General features: G+C 40.4%; 1 protein-coding gene across 2 annotated transcripts in view; it reads right to left on the bottom strand.

Annotated features, from left to right (window-relative positions):
- evc2 (EvC ciliary complex subunit 2) overlaps positions 1 to 15,900 on the bottom strand; it is a 175,567-nt gene that overhangs the window by 14,824 nt on the left and 144,843 nt on the right. For both annotated transcript variants that reach the window (XM_087980025.1, XM_043674234.2), the window contains exon 19: positions 14,990 to 15,077. In XM_087980025.1, the coding sequence (XP_087836151.1) occupies positions 14,990 to 15,077 (88 nt within the window). The remainder of the gene's footprint in view (positions 1 to 14,989; positions 15,078 to 15,900) is intronic.

Genomic DNA, 15,900 nt, shown 5'->3' on the forward strand with positions numbered 1-15,900 from the left:
GATAAGTAAATTTTTTAGTTCATTGACCGTTCTGCGGGGAATGTCTTGTGTTGAAATAACCATAGAACAGAGCACCTCGCTTACTCTCAATCTAATAACAAAAGAATTAAATATTTTCAGTGTCAAATTGTGCAGAAAAGATAACAAAAAGGAAATTATGATGGGAAATATTAATAGGAAGAGCACTTAGATGCAAATAAATGAGGCATGGAGAGATGGATGAGGGACAATAGGCATCCTGGACACAACATACCAAGTTCCATTTGCATTGTAGCTTGAATGTGAAAACATAAAAAGGAAAAATTTGGTGTGACATGGATCAAAGTTAGCCAGTTATAATGCTCCAGTGTGATTCTTGAAAAGGTGGGATTGAACATGTCCTAAATAGGAAAATCAAAAGGCAAAACACTGATGAGATAAATGCTGAAAGAAACAAAGGAAAACACAGAAGATGAGAAACAACAAAGTGGAGAATGGGAGCCTCAGCAAAGAAGTTGAAACAGGAAAGACAAAAAAGCTTGACAGAAAACTGGAACAAAGGTAGCAGGCAAGACGACTAAATGGTACCTTACAAATATGACATTACAGCATGAGAGAAAATGTTGAACAGCAAACATTCTATTAACCAGCACCGATGGGACCAGAAGTGTGAGGATGATGAGGTATTCCAAATAATCAAGAGGTCGACATGATCAATATAAATACACACAATAGGTAATAGAAACGTAATGTAGGGGGTGTGCACATCATTATTAGACTTTATTTACAGCAAAAATCACTTAAATAATAATATACATTTGCTTTAAATAAAATGTACCAGGAGAGAGCCTTCTTGCTTGCACCGTTGACAGTAGATACAAATGAGTAAAAATAGGTCAGGAAATACTCAATATAATTGTTTCTATGTTCTTCCTTTTGGAATACTTGCATGTGTTTATATAAAGTCAGTAGTCCCACGACACCAGGTTATAGGCCAACAGATTTATTTCAAATCACAAGCTTTCGGAGAGCTGCTCCTTCGTCAGGTGAAGTTTGCCTGACAAAGGGGCAGCGTTCCGAAAGCTTGTGATTTCAAATTAACCTGTTGGACTTTAACCTAGTGCCATGTGCCTTCTGACTTTGTGCACTTCAGTTTAACACCGGTACCTCCACATCATGCGTTTGTATAGTAAACAATGTAAACAAACACGCAACAGAAAATGTGATCTGCTGGAAAGATCAGATCAAGCAATGTGATCTCTTTTATTGTTGTAGGAAATATGCTTTAGATGTCAATTCAGATTCACTGCCATAGATTATTCATTTTAACTGATCTCAAATCACTCATGAGCCAGATTGCTTTTTTACCTTCTCAATAAGTTTGATAATACAATCAATTAGTCAGGTCAGGTAGGAACAAAGCAGAGAACAAGGCAGGACTGATAAATTAAACTGCATTTATTTCAATACAAGAGACCTAACAGGGAAGGCAGATGAACTCAGGGCATGGTTAGGAACATGGGACCGGAATATCAGCAATTAGAGAAATGTGGCTCAGGGATGGACAGGTCTGGTAGTTTAATGTTCCAGGGCATAGATGCTATATAAAGGGGAGCAGGAGAGGAGGAGGAGTAGTTTTGATTGAGGATAATATTCCAGCTGTACTTAGGGAGGATATTCCTGGGAATACATCCAGGGAAGTTATGTGGATGGAGCTGAGAAGTGAAAAAGGAATGATCATCTTACTTGGGTTGTACAATAGACCCCCCCGCCCAGACCAGGATAGACCAGACTTAAAAGTTAAAGGTCTAAGACCAATTTTGACAGTATTAGGCAAGAATTTTCAAAAGTTGATTGGGGCAGAATGTTCATAGGTAAAGGAATGGTTGGAAAATGGGAAGCCTTCAAATGTGAGATACCAACAGTCCAGAGACAGCATGTTCTTGTTAGGGTGAAGGGCAAGGCTGGTAGGTGTAGGGAATGCTGGATGACTAAAGAAATTGAGGTTTTAGTCAAGAAAAAGAAGGGAAGCATATGTCAGGTACAGACAGCAGAAATCGAGTGAATCCCTAGAAGCATATAAAGGCATTAGAAGTGTAGTTAAGAAAGAAATCAGGAGGGAAAAAAGGGGACATGAAATAGCTTTGGCAAATAGAATTATGGAGAATCCGATGGGATTTTACAAATATATTAAGGACAAAAGGGTAACTAGGGAGAGAATAGGGGCCCTTAAAGATCAGGAAGGCCATCCCCATGTGGAACTGCAGGAGATGGGTGAGACACTAAATGAGTATTTTGCATCAGTGTTTACTGTGGAGAAGGATGTAGAAGATATAGAATGTGGGGAGATAAATAGTGGCATCTTGAAAAATGTCCATATTACAGAGGAGGTGGTGCTGGATGTCTTGAAACACAAATGTGGATAAATCTCCGGAACCTGATCAGGTGTACGCTAAAACTCTACAGGAAGCTAGGGAAGTGATTGCTGGGTCCCTTGCTGAGATATTTGTATCATCGATAGTCACAGGTGAGGTGCCAGAAGACTGGAGGTTGGCAGACGTGGTGCCATTATTTAAGAAAGGTGGTAAAGAAAAGCCAGGGAACTATAAACTGGTGAACCTGACATCGATGGTGGGCAAGTTGTTAGAGGCAATCCTGAGGGACAGGATTCACATGTATTTGGAAAGGCAAAGACTGATTAGCGATAGTCAACATGGCTTTGTGCATGGGAAATCATGTCTCACGAACTTGATTGAGTTTTTTGAAGTATATCTCAATGACAGTGGCACTGTAAAACAAACAGATAACCTCTGCCAATGAACACCAGCTTCTTTCATTACATTGTACACCTTTAGATAAGCTCTTCTTCTTCTTCACTCAAGAGGACACATAAAGATCCTAGTCATAGCCGTAACTCAGAACGTGAAATCAGTAGTAAGCAATCTGTCGGAGCTGTGGGCTAACAGGTCGCTCAGTCCCAATGGACTTCACCTTACTGTTTCAAAAAGATGTTGCTAATGAGATAATAAATGGGTTTGGTGTTAATTTTCCAAAATTTATTAGATTCTTGTCACAAAGCTAGTTCCTTGTTTTTCTAAAAGCTGTTCCTTGGCTCAAGGAGACCCTGTCCTTGATTTTTTTCAGAGTGGTAATAAACCAGGCCAGGCTCCGATCAGTCTGGTTTGGTACAGAGATGAAAAGGATTTTGAGAGGCCTTTTGTTAAAATGTAAACAGATGATACTTCAGGCCAAATGATCATGCTTTAGAAGTGACCTGTATAAAGAGAGGGTAGTGATCAACTTTCTAGCTAGCTGAGCTGAGCTGTTTTTAGTTCAGTCTTGAGCTGGGAAGTTCAACAGGGAGCTGTGTGGAAAGTCACTCTCTTCTCTGCCCTTCAACGTCAACCTGTAAGCATGTGTTCCATTTATACTGGGTTTTAAAGGGAGTTTGGTTAGTGGGACTGTTGTGTGTATTCGGAACAGCATAATTAAGTCTAGCTGGATAGGTTGAGTTCTGTAGGGGTTCTTTATTCTGTTATTTGTGTTTCATTGTGTAATTTCTTGAATACATTTTTTACGTGTTCTAAAATCTAGTAGTCAACCTAGCTATCTTATTCCAGGTAATTTTCACTGTACACTTACCAAAACAAATTACAAAGTTCGGTCTATGGCTGCCTGCTTAAGAATGTTTTGAGTGGTCTGGCCTAGTCCATAACAGATTGGGGGGCTCTTTGCAGGATTTTAAACAGCGAGTGGTAGGTGCTAGTGTCTTTATTTCAGGTGTTGGCTTGGTTGGGTAGACAAAGCTTGGGATAGGAATGGCTCTTTCAGTCACCAAACGTTTTCTGGAAGTGGATGTGGTGACATTGGAGGTTTTGCAAAAAGTGAATAAGACCAAGTTGCAAGAATTAGCAGAGAAGCTGGAATCGGAACTGCTTGCTTTTGAGAGGAAAGGAGAGATAATTACAGCAGTAGCTCAGCATTTAAACTTGGTGGAGAAACCATCCAGATCTATAGAGTTGGCGAGAATTCAGTTGCAAATGAAGCAACTTGAGTTGGAGGTGAGAGATAAGGAAAGGGCAGCAGAAATGAAACAGTTTGTGTTATGATTAAAAGCAGAAGAGAGGGAAAAGGAGAGAGCAGCAAAACAGAGAGGAAAAGAGAGAGCAGCAGAAGAAAGGGGAAAAAAAAGAGAAAGAAAAAGAGAGAGCTTTTGAATTCAGTGAAGATCACAAGGATAACTCACCACAGGGTTAAAAAGAACCCTTGAGGGGGACAAAGAAGTCAAAAAGCTCCAGTATTTTCATTGTAATAAAGTGGGCCACATGAAATCACAGTGTTGGTGGGCTAGGAGAAAGCCAGATTGTGGGCGGCACGGTGGCACAGTGGTTAGCACTGCTGCCTCACAGCGCCAGAGACCCGGGTTCAATTCCCGCCTCAGGCGACTGACTGTTTGGAGTTTGCACGTTCTCCCCGTGTCTGCGTGGGTTTCCTCCGGGTGCTCCGGTTTCCTCCCACAGTCACAAAGATGTGCAGGGTCAGGTGAATTGGCCATACTAAATTGCCCGTAGTGTTAGATTAGGGGTATGGGTGGGTTTCGCTTCGGCGGGTCGGTGTGGACTTGTTGGGCCGAAGGGCCTGTTTCCACACTGTAATCAATCTAATCTAATCTAATCTAATCAGATGTAGGAAAACCAGACCAGCCTGCAAGTTTTGTTGGACTAGTGACAAAAAGCACAAGGGAAGTTAGACAGCTGCCTCAGAGTGTACAAGATGATCAGAGGAAGTGCCAGATCTGCTTAGAAAATATACATGCAAGGGTAAAGTTTATTCACATAGGCCAGGGGTAGTAGGTAAAGAGGTTACAATATTAAGGGACACAGGATCCTCTCAGTCTGTAATGCTGAAGGATGAGGAGATATGTACGCCTGAGGGTCTATTGCCAGAGAAGGCACTGGTAACAGGAATTCATGGTGAGACAAAAAGTGCTCAGTTATGTAAAGTGAGGCTAGAAAGTCCCGAGAAGAGTGGAGAATTAGTGGTGGGAGTACCGGACAAACTCTCAGCTCCAGGAATACAATTTGTCCTTCCTAATGATATAGCTGATTCACTGGTCAGCGTGCTGCCTACTCTAGCTGAAAAGCCAGTGGAGCCACAGGCAACTGAAGAATGGTTATCCAGGAATTTTCCCTGATTGTGTGATCACAAGATCAGAGAGGCAAAAGCTGAAGCAGGAGAGATCAAAAGGCACAGATAAGGAAGCTGACATAGTTTTGTCCGAAACTTTCTTTGATCAGGTAAGTGGAACAGAGAAGGAGCAAATAGGTCAACATGCAAGTATTTTTAGCTCTGCTAAGTTGATTGAGTTACAGCAGAAAGATGAGGAGTTAAAACAGTTATACCAAAAAGCATTTACAAAGGAAGTGAACGCATTCCTGTGTGTTATAACTTAACAAATAATGTCTTAATGAGGAAATGGAGACTGTTACACAGTCAAGCAGATGAAAAATGGGCAGAGATTCATCAAACGATTTTGCCAGTAGGGTATAGAAAGGAGGCGCTGCGAGTGGCACATGGACTACCACTTGGAGGTCATTTAGAGGTGAGGAAAATTACAAAGGTTAAAATACAAAGACATTTCCCCTGGCCTGGACTACATAAAAATGTAATGAAGTTTGCCAGACATGTCATACATGTCAGCTAATAAAACCTGCACATTTAATACCTATTCGAGCATTTCAGGAACCTTTCACAAGAGTCTTGAGTGATTGCGTAGGTCCCTTACCTCAAACAAAAAGTCGGAATAAGTATTTAATAACAATAATGGATGTGTTGACTAGATTTCCAGAGGCAATCCCATTATGCAACATCACAGCAAAAAGGGTTGTAGAAGAATTACTTAAATTCTTTACTAAATACGGACTGCCATAGAGATCAAGTCAGATCAAGGATCAAACTTTGCATCCAAACTATTCAAGGAGGTTATGGATAACTTGGGAATAAAGCAAATCAAATCTCTTGTGTACCATCTGGAATCACAGGGAGTGCTAGAGAGATGGCATCAAACACTGAAGACCATGTTGAGGTCAGGATTATCCAGATGATTGGGATAAGGGAGTTCCATTTGCACTTTTTGCAATCAGAGATGCACCAAATGAATTGATCAAATTCAGTCCATTTTAATTATTTTATGGGCATGAAGTAAGAGGACAATTAAAACTGATTAAGGAGAAATTAATAAGTCAGAATTCAGAGACCACTCTTTTGGACTATGTGTCGAATTTTAAAGAACGATTAAATAGAGCTGGAGAGTCGGCTCGACAGCATTTAAAAGTATCACACCATACAATGAAACAAGAAGTGGATAATAAATCACAAATTCACAATTTTGCAACAGGGGATAAGATATTGGTGTTACTCCCAGTAACAGTGATTCGGAGATGCCGGTGTTGGACTGGGGTGTACAAAGTTAAAAATCACACAACACCAGGTTATAGTCCAACAGGTTTAATTGGAAGCACACTAGCTTTCGGAGCGACGCTCCTTCATCAGTTGGTAATGGAGGCTCAATCCTAACACACACAATTTATAGCAAAAATTTACGGTGTGATGTAACTGAAATTATACATTGAAAAATTGGTTGTCTGTTAAGCCTTTCATCTGTTAGAATACCATGATAGTTTCACTTCTTTCATGTGTAAATCACAAAACCTTTTTTAAAAAAGTTGCCTTCTCAGGTTAGCTGTTAACAATGGTGATAGCTAGACAATATGTTGAAGGTGTTAGCCCCCTGTGTTTCTGTCTATGCCATGGTGTTTAGATTGAATCTAATCTAAGATTGAGCCTTCCACTACCACCTGATGAAAGAGTGACGCTCCAAAAGCTAGCATGCTTCCAATTAAACCTGTTGGACTATAACCTGGTGTTGTGAGATTTTTAACTTTCCAGTAACAGGTGAGCCTTTAAAAGCCAGGTTTAGTGGACCTTATCAAACGGAGAAAAAATTGAGTGAGGTGAACTACTTGATAAGGACTCCAGACAGGAAGAAATCTCACACAGTGTGTCAGGTGAATATGCTCAAAATGTATTTTCATAGGAAAGGAAAGCAGGAGGAGAAGTTGTTAATGATTACAGCACAGAAGGAAGAACCAAGTTCAGAGGATTCTGAATTGGACGTTCCTCAAATCAAATTGGACAATGAGGAGGTTGTTAAAAATTGGGATAAATTATTGAGTTACCTTCCACAAGAAAATCAAAATGGCCTGAAAAAGTGTTATGACCATCACATGGGGAGATATGCGGAAATAAACTGGGAAGTACTAACTTAATTATGCATGATGTAGATATAGGAGATGCTGTTCCGATTAAGCAAAATCCTTATAGGCATAACCCTCTAAAGTTGGCACAGGTTCAGAAAGTGATAGAGCACATGCTCCAAGATGGCATAATCAAAGTGAGTTACAGTGACTGGAGCTCACCCATAGTCATGGTGCCAAAGCCAGATGGTACCAATAGTTGTGTGTGGACTATTGCAAAGTCAACGCTGTTACAAAGACTGATGCATATCCAATTCTATGGTTGGAGGACTGTGTCGAGAAAGTAGGACAAGCAACTTACATTTCTAAGTTGGATTTGCTCAGAGGTTACTGGCAAGTACCTCTGTCAGAGAGAGCAAAGGCAATTTCGGCTTTCATAACGCCAAATGGACTATATCAGTTCAAAGACATGCCATTCAGTATGAAAAACGCTCCACCTTCATTTCAGAGACTGACCAATAAGGTCATTGTTGGATTATCCAACGATGTGGTATACATTGATAACCTGGTGATTTTTAGTCACTCATGGAAGGGACATTTACAGCATTTATTGGACTTGTTCGATTGACATAACATTCTGGAAAGTTTCCATCAGACTGGAAAGTAGCAAATATAACGCCTCTAATCAAGAGGGGAGGGAGAAAATAGGAAACAGACCCTTTGGTCCATCCAGTCCATGACGAACATAATCCCAAACTAAACTAATCCCACCTGTCTACTTCTGGCCTATATCCCTCCAAACCTTTCCTACTCATGTACTTATCCAAATATCTTTTAAACATTGTAATTGTATTCACATCCACCACTTCCTCAGAAAGTTCATTCTGCATGCGAACCACTTTTTGTGTAAATAATTTGCCCCTCATGTCTTTTTTAAATCTCTCTCCTCCCACCTTAAAAATGTGCCCCCTGGTCTCATAATCCCCCATCCTAGGGAAAAGACAACTGCCATTAACTCTATCTATACCCCTCATTATTTTATAAACTTCTATTAAGGTCACCTCTCAACCTCCTACACTCCAGTGAAAAAAGTCCCAGCCTTTCTTTATAACTCAAATTTTTCATACCTGGCAACATCCTGGTAAATCTCTCTGAACCATCTCCAGCTTTCTAATATCCTTCCGATATATCCTTCTGGGTGACCAGAACTGGACACAGTCTTCCAGAAGAGGCCTCACCAATGTCCTGCACAACCTCAACATAACTTCATTGAAGAGGTTATAGCTGGGAACGTAGAAGAATTTATGGTAATTACAAAGAGTCAGCATGGTTTATGTGACAGCAAAATCATGTTTAACCAATTTGTTGGAGTTCTTTGAAGGAATAACTTTCACCATGGATAAAAGGAAGCTTATTGGCCTACTCTACTTGAACAAACAGAAGACATTTGACAAGGTGCAACATAAGAGAAGTAAATGGCGTAGGAGGTAACTTGCTGGCATGAAGAGAAGACTGGCTGGGGCAGAACAAACAGTATGAATGAACTGATCTCTTTTCTGATTGGCAGGCTGCGATGACTGGGGTCTTGCAGGGATCTGTGCTGGGACATTGGTTTTTTGAGAAGGATTACAGGTTGACAGAAATAGGTTAAATGAGTGGGCAAAAACCTGCAGTATAATATAGGCAAGTGTGAAATTTACTAGATTGATACCTGGAATGAGTGGGTTGTCCAATGAGGAAAGGCTGGACAGACTGGGTTTGTTTTCACTAAAATTCAGAATAATAAGGAGCGACTTGATTGAAGTTGATAAGATCCTTCATGCTCTTGATAAGGTGGACATGAAAATGGTATTTCTACTTTTAGGTGAGTCCTGAACTAGGGGCACTGTAGGATCCCTACAGTGTGAAAACAGGCCCTTCAGCCGAACAAGTCCACACCGACCCTCCGAAGAGTAACCCATCCAGATCCATTCCTCTTTCCTACTACTCCTTATATACCCCTGACTAATACACCTAACCTACACATCCCTGAGCATTATTGGCAATTTAGCATGGTCAATTCACCTAACCTGCACATCTTTGGACTGTGGGAGAAAACTGAAGCACCTGGAGGAAACCCATGCAGACACGGAGAAAATGTACAAATTCCACACAGACAGTTGCCTGAGGCTGGAATCGACCTCAGGTTCCTAGCGCTGTGAGGCAGCAGTGTTAACCACTGAGCCATTGTGCCACTTCAAAGAAATCACCTTTTTAAGTCAAAAATGAGAAATGTTGAGTTCTGCACAATCAAAGGGAGTAAACTTGCATCTCGTCATACTGTGGTGGAGTTAATGAATGAAAATGGCTATTGGATAACTTACAACATCTTGCGAATCAGGACAGAGTTGTGTTGAGGTCAAAAATTAAGGTGTCTAGTATATTAACAATTTTAATGAAAAAGATTCCAGTTGGTGCAACATAACATGTTAAGATTGGGTCAAATCACATTCTTGGGCAAGGTAGATGGAGCTCAGTTGGCTGGGCTGTGATGCAGCATGATGTCAACAACATGGGTTCAATTCCTGAACCAGCTGAGGTCACCATGGAGGCCTCACCTTCTTAATCCTGCCCCTCATGTGAGGCATACTAACCTCCAGTTTAAACTCACTGACAATTGTCTCTCCCTCTCTCTGATGAGACAGCAGCCTATGTTCCCCTGGGACAACAGCATCTTTCTACTTAACCTATGTTTTCAATCAATCAGTTCAGAGATGTTATTAAGCACCTCTGGAGCAGATAGAACTTGAACCCAGGACTCCCAGTTTATGTGTAGGGACATTACCACTGAGCCACCACTTACCATAGCAGGAGTTAGACCGATGTCCCCAGACAAGTGACACCACTAGGTCATCAGCTCCCCAAAAAAAGAAGTTAAGACTCCTTTGAGCTAGAATTGAACTAGCGACCCAAGGATGACAGTCCACTTTATTTCATGCTAACTTAACAGTATTCACACCTACTTTGGATGGCATTCAGATCTGAATATACTACCGAGTCCTGAATATCAAAATGGTCCGAGTCACAAGTAAGTGAGTAAGACATATTCCTTACTAGCCCATAATAAAAGCAAAAGACTGTTGATGCTGGTAATCTGAACCAAAAATGGAACATTAGGACTAAAGAAGACTCACAGTGGACTTGAAATGTTAAATCGGTTTCTGTCTCTATAGATGCTGCCATTCCTGCAAATTTCTCCAACACTTTCTGTTTTAGGCACTGGCCCATGTCTGGCTTTCACTAAATATCCAGTAAATCTAATCTTTAACTAAAAAGTGGCATGGTGGCTCAGTAGTTAGCACTGCTGCCTCACAGCACCAGAGACCTGGGTTCGATTCCAGCCTCAGGTGACTGTCTGTGTGGAGTCTGCATATTCTCCCCGTGTCTGCGTGGGTTTCCTCCAGGTGCTCTGGTTTCCTCCCACAATCGAAAGATGTGCAGGTTAGGTGAATTAGCCATGTTAAATTGCCCATAGTGCTAGGTGCAGTAGTCTGGGTGAATATAGGGTAGGGGGAATGGGTCTGGGTGGGTTAATCATCAGACGGTTGGTACGGACTTGTTGGGCCAAACGGCCTGTTTCCAGACTGTAGGGAATCTAATCTAAAACTAACGCTACCAATCATCAGGCACACTAACATGGTTCAAAAGTAATACACACTTGGGGCTAAACTAATTCAATCTAACCACAGGGGAATTCTGACATGGACATTAGTCAGTTTAATAAACAGCTTCTACTTAATTAGAAACACTTGAGTTCCCCAAGAGAAGGAACTCTAAACCTTTTAGTTGATGTAAATCTATATTTCTCACCATGAAAATAAGCGATGGTCAGGCTGCCAATGACATGGGTACAGCTGACAAAGAACAGAGATTTTTTTGTGACCATCAAACTGGGGAAATGAAACTGTTGGAAGTAATTTGGCAATGAAATGGAACAAAATGATTAGAGACATTTCTGCCTCTCTTCCATATGTCAAACTGCCAACTCAAATAACATGGCATGAAGCAGAGAGAACACTCTCTGCCTGCGACAGGTTATGGTTTGCAGGAGCTAATGGAAACCCTGCCATCATTCATCTGAGGAAAAGGAACTCTTGAATATTAAAGCAATACTTTCCCAATGGGCAAATTAACTTCAGATAAAGTATTATGCTTGGCTGGGAGCAAACATCCCTCAGCACATATCTCAGCTTTGATATTCGGTTATAACTGTTTATCCAATATCTCACATCCTTTCTGACCAGGATGTACACCACGTTCTGAATTTAAAGAAACAATACTGATGGAGGTGGGACTGAAATTGTAGTGGAAACTGACAGTGATTAGGGCGTAAAAACTGACAGAACTGCAGATGCTGTGAATCAGAAACAAAAAAATCAGAAGTTGCTGGAAAAGCTCTGACAGCATCTGTGAAATCAGAGTTAATGTTTTCTGTGTGAAATTTACTTGAGAGATCATCACTTGCAAACAATGAATAGGCCAGCTGCTCCTATACTGTGGCACCCCCACTTGGTGTCACAGCAACCGGGAATCGGGCAGTGAGAAATTGAGTCTAGATTAGAGTGGTACTGGAAAAGCACGGGAGGTCAGGCAGCATCCGAGGAGCAGGAGAATCGACATTTTGGGCGAAAGCCCTTCATCAGGAATGAATGAGAAATTGAATCAAGTTCAATCCCAATTCCTCGTATTTTATAATTTGGGAATTAACAAATCACAGAGTGGTTCTCTGAGCACTGTAGACACTGAATAGCTGTGGCAGCTTTAATCAGATTTACTGTAACATAGCTATAGATCTACGTAATACATCATAAGTTTCTCTAGGAGCTTCTCAGTGCAATGACGATAGAGACTGAATACCATTCAGCGACTCGGGGACAGCTGAGTCACTCAACGGCTCAGGATTTTCATCACAGATTTTCAAACTGATATGGTGCAGTATTATACTGCTTCATTGCTCTTTTGTCCTGCTAGCATCTAGGACCCTGTTAATTTTCAAGTCTTAAAAAGTGTTTTTTTAGTTTGGTAAGCGCTGGACTAGAGTTTTGAGAGAGTGTGTTCATAGATGTTGTAAGGAAATTACTTGGCAGTACTGTATCGAAGGATAGTTATGAGTCACTGAAATGGAGTAGCAGTGTGATTCTACTCTAACAGTATTGCAGAGTACATATTGTAAAATATTTAGAAAACTATGGAGATTTACACAAGGAAGATTTATTGGTGCTCTGGTTAATATTCATCAAGCAACCATGACTACCAAAAACTAATTAACTAGCCATCTATTTTGTTAATATTGTAGACATGTCCAATGCAGCGTATGCATCATGGTGCCATAAATCTCAAGAGATGCACTCTAAACCAATTAGTTGTGTGAGATGTTTGGAGGCAAATATAAATGAAAGTATTTTCAGTAAAGTTGAAAATGACCTAATGACCAACAGGAATGAACTTAATATAACTGCTGTGTTTGGAGTTAACAGTGAGTTCAGAAACCCCGAGACGTCAATAAATCAACAGTTGAAGTATTAGAAGTGACAAACAAGGTCTCCTTTACTGCTTTTACGTCATGAGGGTGTGTTTTCAAACAATGCAATGATGAAACAATGCAGCAAACCAAAGCCACAGATAGAGCAGCTGGTGATGGTGACTGGTTGGTACAGCTCTGATTCCCTGCTTTTGAGAATGCTTTGCTGTCAAGTCGAGTGATGACCCTCAAAGCCACACAGATAAATTTGTTTGGGTGGATGATTATGATTACAAGTCTATCTCAAATCTTTCTGAAGCAGTTAGCACACTCTTTCATATAGTGCTAAGCAATTTGCAGGACCTCTGTTGCCTGCTTACTCTTGAAAAGCATTTTGTTCCTGCAACCTCTTATGTTTCTTCGCGTCATCAATTATAATACCAAATAAAAGGCTATGACCATTGGGAATTGACAACTGATCCTGAGAATTGCTTATTTCATTAGTGGCAAAGGTAAAATCTTAAAAATCTCACAGTCCCAAAAGCCTCAAAGGCAGCTCAGAAGTGACTAGCCTCAAAGCAAAATAAGAACGCAAAATGTCACCATTGCAGTAATTGCTACTCAAACCTTCAGCAGTTTTCAGACACACTGATTCCCCAATTCCATGTGTCTTAGCAGAACCTAGTTCCAGCTATAAGTTATATTCTAACTTGCCCTGTTATCAATAAACAAAAATATGGGCAAGGAAGGTAGTGGTAGTGTTCCTACCTCTGGGCTAGAAGTTCCACAAGTCCTTTCTGCACCCAATTTGGGTATAACATGTCCAAACAGGTGGTTTAAAAATAATTTTTGAGTATGAATAATGTGGAACACCATCACTCCAAACATATTTATATTAGCCACATGTATGCTCTGGGTCAAACTGCGAATTCAGGCATATTGTTTTTATTATAAACACTGACAGCACTGTCCTCTGCTTCAATTTTCAAGATACTTAAGGACAATATTTGTTTTATTGTTCACTTGCTGTTGGAAGTTTGAACAGGATTTTTAAAACACATCAGCAGACTTTCTAGGCCATTTGTTGAGAAATAACTAAAGTTCTATCAACATTTATACTGGAAATTGTCCTCAGACTTCACCACAAAGTCAGAAGTCACACAATAACAGTTGTGTTTTCAAATAAACCTGTTGGACAAGCTTTCGGAGCGCTGCTCCTTCGTCAGATGAAAGCTTGTACTTCGAATTGACTTGCTGGATTATAACCAGAAGCTGTGAGACTTCTGACCTTGTCCACCCCAGTCCACCACTGGCACCTCTACATCATGTTCACTGCAAAGGAGAAAAGGTTTTCCTACTCTAACTCATTTGGAGACAACAAAAGGAAAGGAGTACTTGGTTAGGTAGATCTTGTGAGAAATACCTTTTGCTCTGCAGGAGGAGGGAATGAAACCCAAATAGCACAATACCAGATACTGGAGAAAAAGACAGTCAGGCAAATTGAGCATCTGCCCCTCTTCCACCCCAGTGCAGGTATAGGACAGACTACCTCCTGTGCACCTCTTCTATCAGAGTGTTCAGTGAAGCTGCATAACACCTCTGTCTCAGAGTCTGAGACATACTGAAATCTACCACTGCCTGTTAGCTAGCAGACTACACTATTTCACTGCAGGTACCAGAAGCCCAATAGATAATGACTGTAAGAAAATCGTATGATGTCAGCCTTTGAGTGGCGAACCTGCAGGTGGCTGATTTAGCAAGTTCAGACAAGATCAAATCACAGTAATCAGAGATTTGGTCCAAAATTGCGAGCAAAAACTGTACTTGCACACTTGGTGCCTTATGAACACAGCACCAATTTACTAACTGAAATTTCACAAACATTAATACCAATAAATGGATGAAAAATAAGCTCCAAGATTTTTATAGCATTGGATTATCGATCATGCCTTATTTATGTCCTTCACAAAGGTCTTGAGAAAACGCTGGTAATTGCGACTTTGGGCAATGGAGTATAGCAAGTGATATTGATTCAGCTGTCCATTACACATTTCTCATGAGTTACATTCCTACTGCCTCATTATACTGTCTCCCAAAGTGACTCTCAGTGACCATTTCTCATCAAAATAAACCTGCAATAATAGAAAAGTCACATTCAAGCGTGCACATATATTTTGGTATGGAAGCAAATATAAATGGGAAAATGAAAACATAAATGTATAATCTGAAACAAAGGTTTGATGCAGAATATAACCTGATCCTGGAGACTCAGCAATGTCTTCACCAGCAGCTGCCCCTTCACATCTTCTAGTAACTGACTTTTCCGCTCTTCATCTCTTAATCTGGAAAACAGTGTGGAAGTTAATATTTGATCTGGTCTCTAACGTTCTATTATTATGCAGCACAAATCCTGTCAGAAAGGCACAAATCAGTGAAACCGTGGGCCGCGTAAAATGGTAAAGACCATCTCCTGAACCGAAACAATGGGAAAGTGACTGTAGTAATACATTGAGAGACTGTGGAAAACTGATGGGTTTCCAGATTGTTTTAACTGAATACAGAAAATAAATTTTCCAGCTAAATAAGTAACCAGACATAGCTTACTGGCTTCACCACAATGGTGTAAAAAAGTGCCAAAAATTTAAGTTACCAAAAGCAACAATGCATTGGAATGTGGAGTTCTTTGCTACAAAAGTCAGGAAATGTTTACAGATTACACTTTAATGTAAATATATTTCATTTATAAAGAAGAAAACCTCAAATATCACTCAATAATGTGCGACCTCAACAGTCACACATTACCTGGACTTGAAGAGGAGGTGAATTTAAACACTGTAATAGAGAGCTGTTATCAGTATGATGTCTATTAGATTGTAAATAAAGAACTTATAGGACTCACAAAAATAAGTGAGAGTTGTTGTTAGATAAGGATAAGATAGTGATAAAGCAGATATGGCAAAGGAGCAATCTTGCTAGATAGGGCAACCTCAAAAGTGCAAATCAGACTCCTATTGCTCAGAGAACCCACGGCAGATAGAAATTATGAAGGGACAACAATGCAGCTTAAGTGTACAGAAATAGCACTATTCAGGGATACAGCTGTAGCAGCATAAAGCAAGATAGCATTGGTATTCATTCAAAGCACCTCAGGTACCGGTCAGTCTG

This window comes from Chiloscyllium plagiosum, unplaced genomic scaffold (assembly GCF_037043375.1).
Source record: "Chiloscyllium plagiosum isolate Xiang-an unplaced genomic scaffold, Cpla_swu_hap1 HiC_scaffold_36, whole genome shotgun sequence".
Classification (NCBI taxonomy): domain Eukaryota; kingdom Metazoa; phylum Chordata; class Chondrichthyes; order Orectolobiformes; family Hemiscylliidae; genus Chiloscyllium; species Chiloscyllium plagiosum.